Source organism: Lontra canadensis, unplaced genomic scaffold (genome assembly GCF_010015895.1).
Source record: "Lontra canadensis isolate GAN:19392208 unplaced genomic scaffold, GSC_riverotter_1.0 scaffold138, whole genome shotgun sequence".
NCBI lineage: Eukaryota > Metazoa > Chordata > Mammalia > Carnivora > Mustelidae > Lontra > Lontra canadensis.
Genome location: NW_022631132.1, coordinates 426,404 through 434,792, shown reverse-complemented (window position 1 = coordinate 434,792; position 8,389 = coordinate 426,404). Strand labels below are relative to the sequence as shown.

The 8,389-nt window shown below is 40.7% G+C and overlaps 1 protein-coding gene across 1 annotated transcript in view; it reads left to right on the top strand.

Moving 5' to 3' along the window:
- The first annotated feature begins 2,020 nt into the window (after positions 1-2,020).
- Positions 2,021-8,389, top strand: part of LOC116858520 (fibrous sheath-interacting protein 2-like) — a 70,225-nt gene continuing 63,856 nt past the window's right edge. The window contains exons 1-6 of the mRNA XM_032843338.1: positions 2,021-2,294; positions 2,649-2,774; positions 5,325-5,486; positions 6,194-6,283; positions 6,651-6,790; positions 7,894-8,035. Of these exons, the coding sequence (XP_032699229.1) occupies positions 2,178-2,294; positions 2,649-2,774; positions 5,325-5,486; positions 6,194-6,283; positions 6,651-6,790; positions 7,894-8,035 (777 nt within the window). The 5' untranslated portion in view covers positions 2,021-2,177. The remainder of the gene's footprint in view (positions 2,295-2,648; positions 2,775-5,324; positions 5,487-6,193; positions 6,284-6,650; positions 6,791-7,893; positions 8,036-8,389) is intronic.

Here is an 8,389-nt window from a genome sequence, read left to right as displayed (position 1 = left end):
CCTGAAATTAGTAAATTCTCAATAAATGGTAGTTATCGTTACTAAATGCCCAAGAAAACAAAGAAGTAGACCAAACATATGGAGATAAAAAATGGCCAACAAGCATGTGAAAAGCTGCTCACTAATCATCAGAGAAATGCAAATCAAAACCACAATGAGCTATCACCTCACCCCATTAAGAGAGCCACTGTCTAAAAATGAGGAAAAAAAGAACAGAAAATAATAGTGAAGACATGAAGAAATTAGAACCCTTGTGTATACTGCTGGTGAGACTGTAAAATGGTGCAACCACTATGGAAAACAATACAGAGATTCCTCAAAAAATTAGAAATAACATTATCACATGATTCAGCAATTCCACTTCTGAGTATATAGTTAAGAAAACTTTGAAGTAGGTTCTCAAAGAGACATCTGTACACCCATGTTCATGGCAGCACTAGTCACCATAGCCAAGAGGTGGAAGCAACATAAATGTTCATTGATGGTTGAATGGATAAAGAAAATGCGGTGTATACATACAATGTAATATTATTCAGTCTTAAAAAGGAAAAAAATCATACCATACGGTACAACATGAATAAACCTGGAGGATATTATGCTAAGTGAAATAAGCTAATCACAAAAAGATAAATAGCATGTGATTCCACTTATACCACTTATATAAGGTATCTGAAATAGTCGAAGTCATAGAAACAGAAAGGGTTACCAGGGCCTGGGGGAAAGGGAAGAAAGGAGAGTTGTTTAATGGGTATAGAGTTTCATTTCTGGAAAATGAAAAACTTCTGGAGATCTGTTGCACAATGTGAATGTACTGAACAGTACAGTTAAAATGATTAAGATGGTGAATTTTATGTTTTGCCAGGTGTTTTTTTTTAAGATTTTTTATTTATTTGACATACGGAAATCACAAGTAGGCAGAGAGAGAGAGGAGGAAGCAGGCTCCCCGCGGAGCAGAGAGCCCGACACGGGGCTCAATCCCAGGAACCTGGGATCATGACCTGAGCCGCAGGCAGAGGCTTTAACCCACTGAGCCACCCAGGCGCCCCACCAGGTGGGTTTTTTTTTTTTTAATCACAATAAAAAGATGCATAAAAAGACACGGAGACAAAGTACAAACTCTTGACACACCAGCCCTGAATGTATTTACCGTCTGGTGAACTCCTAGGCAGCAGGGATTGTTTTACTCACTGTTGTATCCTCAGCGCCCAGCACAGTGTCTGGCATAGGGCAGGCACTCAAGAAATGTTGGCTAAGCTAATGAGAAGGTAGAAAGAAATAGGAGAAAGGGGGAGAAAGGGAGGGAGAGCAGGCCAGAGAGATGAAGAGCCCAAGACAGGAAAAGGGAAGACAGGGAAGAAAGCATTGAGCCCTAAAAAAGTTATTGTGTCCCATGTGGAAACTGGAGAAAGTATACCTAGGGAAAGAGTGGTCATGGTGTCTATAAAGTCAGCTGATGTGGAAAGTCAGGCCTCTGGCCCTAGGACAAACTGCACAATTACTGGTGGACATGTATTGAACAGAATCACATAGCTTGTTGGGGGGCCAGGATGAATTGTAAGAATTACAGCCAGCTACCCACTGACGAAAGTTGGTACATTCCGGTTTAGTATAAATAAGGGGTGTTGGAACGCCTGGGCGGCTCAGTCGGTTAAATGTCTACCTTTGGCACAGGTCCTGATCCCAGGATCCTGGGATGGAGTACCCCGTGGGGCTCCTTGCTCAGCAGGGAGCCTGCTTCTCCCTCTGCCTGCTACTGCCCCCTGCTTATACTCTGCCTCTCTCTGACAAAGAATTAAAATCTTCAAATGAGGGGTGTTGCTCTCAGAAAGGAACCTAATCTCCATCGCGCGCTCTCGCACCACACCTTTGGACCTTCCCCAAACTCTGAGGCTCTTAGACCTGCGCATGCGCCAAAGGTGGGGGAGGCAGTTCCAGCGGCCAGTAGTCCGCGATCCCTTCCTCCTCCCAGAGGCCTCTGCGCGTTGAGGACGTAAGACCGCCAGGACAGAGCGCCGCACAGTGGGGGGCGTGGCTTAGGGGACGCGTTACCCTGGCGACCACCTTCTTGGCTGCCCAAACTTGATCAGAGCGTAGAGCCGGAAAGGTGTGAGTTAGGAGGTGAAACGAAGACGGCTTGCAGCCCCAGCTCCCGGCACCCTGGGGGCTGACCGAAGGCCATGGATCTGTACCTCAGCAACTGCTACAAGGCTGCTGAAGCCGCTGCCACTAAGGCGGCGGCCAGCAGCCTAACACGCGACAGAGAGCACTGCGACACCGCGAGTGGCGGCGAATCGGTAGTCACCCTCCTCCTTGCTCCTGGGCGGGGTCTCGGGAAGGCGGGCGGACGGAAGGGGCGGAGACCTCAGCAGAGCGAGGTGTGGGGGAAGAGGGCGGGTGCTTGACCACTCAGCTTCAGACTCCCAGGGCCCGCAGCCAGTAGCGAGAGCTGACCGCCGCCAAGAGATTGGGCTGGTAACCGGGGGAAGCTGGGAGGCCTTCGGGTTGTCAGCCGGGCGGGCTCCTTCAATCCTGAGTGTACAATTCTTTGGTGTCCTTGGAGGTATTAGCCCATTTTAATGTGAGTAGATTGGTGTAAACTAAAAGAACAGTTCTTAAAAACAGCCAGAATTTCTCACTGTACCTGACAGGGCTCGCACAAAAAAGACATTCCAGAGGTCGGAGCAGCTAATCTATTGGATCTTCCTCTTGGGGTCAAGCTGCCTATTATCCCAGGAAGCAACAATATATTCTATACTACAAATATAAGTGAAAAGGTAAACTGAGTTTTAATAGTGCTTAAGTGGTTTTTTTTACCCTTTTCAACAGCTCTCTGTTAAACTTGAAACACTGCTATGATTTTGCTTTGAGTCAACTTCCACTAGTTAAATGAATTGAAGTGATTAGTGCCTGAGCTTCACTTTAATGATGGAAGACCCCCATGATCTGCCTCAGCCATCCAGTTCAGCCTTATCTCCAGCCCAGAGCTTCAGTTCCCAAGGATTGAGCGGGGGGGGGGGGGGGGTCTTTTCTGCCTACCTACACTTATGTTGCTAATTCTTACATCAGTGTCTTTGTCCACCTGGCTCCCACAACCTGGCAGGCACTCTTCTCTCTGACCTTCAGTCTGAGCCATCCTTTAAGAGCTACTATACAAAGCCTTTCCCAAGTATTACAACACCCAACTCTCTCATCTTTCCATAGAATTTACATGCCCTTGGTCTACACTATCTTTCTCAGCACTGAATCAGCCCTGTTAGTGATGCAGTGTGCTGCACTTATATTGTTACACATTTTAAGTCCTCTGCCTAACACCCTGTGCTCTGTCCAGAATTGAGGCCAAGCCCGAAGGACGTTCAGAACTTTCTAGTTGAGAATGTGTTTTGATCACAATAGCAAAAGAGTCTATAGGAATAATTCTAATTTCCTTACTCTTGCACTGTCTAGCACGGCATCAAGGATGAATAGGGGCTTCTTGGTATTTCTGATAATTGTTTGATATATATGACTTTTTTAGGTTTTATTGCTGGAAAATTATAATATAGTTTCTCTTTTGAAAACATAGTGTTCTACTAAATAAATGCCAACCTCACAGAAATTGACTGAGTCACATTCCCGCAAATTAGCTTTCCTGAAACATTTTCAAAACCTATTTCACTACTAGTAATAACACTGCTTCCTACTTTGTATCTGTAGGCCAATCTGTTGGGTTTTTTTCCTCAAGCATCTTCTATTTGCTATATTTCTATTCTGTTCCTGTTGTTCGCTTGTTAACTACTTCTTATTTCCAGATTTTTCTATACTGAATTATACTGATTATCTCTGTACTTTATTATATTGATTACCCCAAAATATATGCATTTGATCATGATCAGGCACTACATTCAGCTACCCTGAACACTAACTTTGTGGGATCTTTGTCTTTTAGCAGGATCTCCTCAAGAAAGTAAGAGTTAATATTTTACACCTTTAGGTGTTTTTTTAAACTCATTTTACCCTCATGACCACCTTATAAGATGAAGCTAGGATTTATCTAATGTCACAGGTAGGTAATAGCAGAGTTCAGACCAGAACCACTGTTTCCTGACTCTTAGGCCACACTCCATTACTTGACCTTGCTGCTTCCTCAACTGCAGACTACTTTAGCAGATCACTACAGAAACAGGGAATTTAAAGGTCCTTCATGTTGTTCTGAATGCAGATAGAAGCAAAATGATGGTATTTGACTGTCTTTTTTTCTGTCAAATTAAAATGGTAACAATGTTACCTACCTGTCTTTAGCTATGCATTAATCCAAACCTGACAAGTGATCCTAGATGACATTCTGATACCAAACTTATTCTCACATAATGTATTTATAAATTAATTTGCTTATTAGTATACTAAGGTAGCAACTGTTCACAAACTCCTAAAATTGTTTTTATTGAATGCTAATAGTAAATACTTTGCCAATTAACTTAGACATTCTGCTCTCAAGAAAAGATCACATGTTAAGTGAAGAGAACAATTTATATACTTTTAAAAGTCTCCCTAGTGACCTCCCACTGGCATATAGTGATGAAATAATAGACTCTTCAGTTCAGGGAAACCAATTATTGTAATTGACAATAGAAAGCTTAACCTGGCCTCAACAAACGGATTTGTCTCTTTCTTGATAGGTCAGTAGCCCAGGGTTAGTCAACACGTCTGTTACCAACAAAAGTCAACATCTAAAAGAAGAAGCAATAATCAGTCCGCTGATTGCAGCAGTGTTTCAGCTGCCATCACTTTTGATCACTTCTCTTCTAGGAAAAGATACGGGCTTCCTGTCTAGTCTCACTGTGAATTAAATCATTGCCCATAAGGATGTCTTTCTCTGCCTTTTTAAGGAAACATTGGTACTAAGGGAATCCAGTTTCCTGATATAGGTTCGTTAGGAAAGACAAGAGGCTGGCATCAGTCAAGCAGTCAGAAATTTTAAAAGGAAGCTTCTAAATGGAAGAAGAAAGCTAGAACTCTATCCTGCCTCTCTCGTCTTTAAACCCTGCCCACATATAAAGTATTCCACCTGCCTTTCAGGACTCTTAAGGCCACACCTCAGTGTTCTTGAATTAGACAGAGGTTGAGGCTACCACCACCAGCCTAAAGACAGCTCTGGTCGAGGAGAGGGGAAGAGAGAGGCAGTTAGATTTACCTAAATCAATTCATCTTCCGGATTCCCTCACTTCAGGTTCTGTTTGCATGTTTTATTTTCACTGACCAACCTAGTCATTTCAACAACTTGAGGTTTAAAAGTGCAATTTCATTCATTTTACACATGTAATACTTTTGAATCCGTATGTTTGCAGCTTTATCACCCTTCTTATGACTTTAACCTGAGTGATCCTTACTGCCGACTTTTGGAAACCAGCTATAAAAGCCTGCATGATCCCCATTTAAAAGCATACCATAAGCGAAAGGATATCCTAAGGCGATTAAAGAAGGGCGGTTACATCACCAGCAATAATAAAGTAGGTTGAAGCCTCCTTCCTGTTAACCATTAGAAACCTAGGGACTTGATAGACCCTGAGTTCTGTACTTCACTAGGAGCCCGTATCAGCTTTGGTTAAACAATAAAGAATATTTATTAGAAAACTCAATTAATTACTCATATTTGGATTTCTAAATAAGACTACTTGTTCCTTCTTGACCTTTTTTTCTTTGAAAAGAGCAAAAGATAAGCACCAAATGATTCAAGTATGTAAAGACATACATACAAATGTTTTTATTTAGGTCTTTTTCTCCCTGCTATAGTGTAGTGACTTTCCTCTGGCTTTAAAAGTAATAAGAGTACAGTATACCTATCAGGCAATATTTCCTATACTTCTTGAGAAGACTAGAGACAAAATGGAAACCTAGCAGAAAACAGCGTGATGAAATAAATTAGATGGGTGTTAAATATCATTACACTGGTGTTTTAATAACAAATACATTGAGAACTGTAAATGTCTGATTATGATGTGAACCGTATTACTGAAATAATACTACTTAGTTAGAAATCTCCTGGTGATACAGTAATTTTAGATACTGCTTTCCAAATTGCTACCAAAATGTGCTATTACCCTTGATCCTAAAATTGTTACTAAAACAAATATTCCTATATCACTCTTCTCTGGAAAGATTTATGATTGTTACAACTTTCTATTTATATCTTTGGTTTTTGGTTTTGCCTTTATAGGTCATATGTACCTTGAAAGAATTGAATAAGTACAGGCAGTATCTGACCACTTTAAAATTAGACTTTGAAAGAAACTATGTAAGAGAACAAGTAAGTTAATACTTAAATTTGTTTTATTTGGGGTCTATAAGATAGTTTTTATGTAGGGTTTGGAAGAAAGGTTTGGTTCTCTGTAGGATATTTACTTATAATTAGCTGACCTAGAATTATGAAGATAACAAATCAAATAAGATCCCTAGCGATTTATAAGAGATAAAAATAAGACCTTTGCCTTTAATTTTCAGAGAGAATTTTCACTTACCTGGAATGGAGCCACACTAGACTTAAATGCAGGTTAAAAGAATTAACCATTTGTAAAGTACAGAAGGTTTCCCAAGCCCTACACTTAAGAGGGCCTATCAAAGGACAGGTTTATTTCTATCCAGTATAAAGAGTTTGATTTTTTTTTTCTCCTCAGAAAATGATTGAAAAACAAGTAAATAAATTGTATGAAACCAGAAGAGCCTATGAAAATTATGGAGATGAACAGTTCCAAGAATGGCTGTTACAGGAAGATACACAAGCATCTCTAGACCAAGAACTGATAATAAGGCACAGGTATGACTGAAGTCAATACATATTTCGTGGACATGTTACAGACCCCAGAAAGCTATAAAAGTACTAGAACAAATTGAAATCAGGACCCAAAAAAAGGATGAGACACTATTGAGGCCCCTATAATTTCAATGTGGAGAGAAAGGAAAGGAGATTAAGAGGTAACGGGATTGGGAAGGCCCTGGTACCAAGGCTTGGGGGGAGAGTTTCTGCTGGAAAAACTGGACTTACTAGAAGCCCAAGAGGTAAGCCAAACTGAATTTGAAGAAATCCAAAGTCCAAATCCGTGAGCTTAGGAAACCCACATCCATAGTAGCGGAGAGAGAGAAGGTGTGTTAAGTATGTTTCAAAATTAAGTTGAAGGAAGTCGCTGCAGGGTCAGAAAGGGAGAGTTCCTATAACTTTATCTGATGCTAATACAAACAGGTGTTGTTCCCCAATCAATGATGTATGTTCATTTAGCTACCACCCCCACAGATTCAGTGTCACTGTTTAGAGGCCAAGCCCTTGCCCCAAGAGGCAGAGATGAGCTGTAGTTCTTTCTCTTTCTCCTTTATCAGGGAAAGGGCCAGTTCCCCTTCCCCTGCCTCTTGAAGTCCATGGGTTCATGTCATGATATGCCACAATACATGCTGATCCACCAAGGTCCCAGACTGGGAGTCTGCAGACCTCTCTGTACGTGGAAGGTCATTCAGGAACTTGGGAATTACAGAGAAGCGAGCACCCACTTATTTTTAAAGGAAATTCAAATCAACTTGTGTTTTGAACTCAGTTTTAGTTGGTTTCAGCTGTCTTTGCAAATTCCCGTTCCCAAAACTGCAGAGCTATATGTAATCTCTATGTAAAATGCTTTTAATCACTCTGTTCCACATTTTGCCATTGTCCCAACCATGATAACAGACTTGTATGACAGGGTCTGGTAAAATTAGCACAGTATGGTGAGCTGGTGGATCAGATTAGCTTCAAGGTCCCTGAAAAACTCTACATTTTCTATATTCAGGAACTAAAAAGCAACCCAGAAGGTAGTTTGAGAATATCAAAACTGATAATACCATAATAGGGGAAACACTCAATTTACCTTCACTTATATTTGTACTTTTCTTTAGATACTTAGATATGATTAGTAGGGAATTAGGCAAGGGTGAGCACACGGCAGGAAAGCAGAGCATACTCAGGATGAAGGAAGAACAACACCGACATCAGGACCACATTAGAAGAAAGCTTCGTCTCCGTAGACAAATTGAAGAGGTGAGGAAAACCAAATTTCAAACATTGGAGGGGAAACTACATATGGTTGCTGCACTGATAAACATTTTTAGCAGTCCCACCAAATCACCTGAAGCTATTTCAGGTCTAAAAAGTAAACCACTATTAAAAATAATAATTTAAAGAATAAACCACTATTAATCTTTTATCACTACTATAATAGACAAGCTTTTACCTAACATAGTGAGATTGATACCACAAATTGTATTGCATTTATAGTAACACCTCACCTACTCTTAAAGTTTTAGAAATTAACCCTAGTGAAAAATAATCATGGCTGTATTCCCTCAAAATTGAACAAGCCTATTTATTTATCTTCTCTACCAAAATATATTT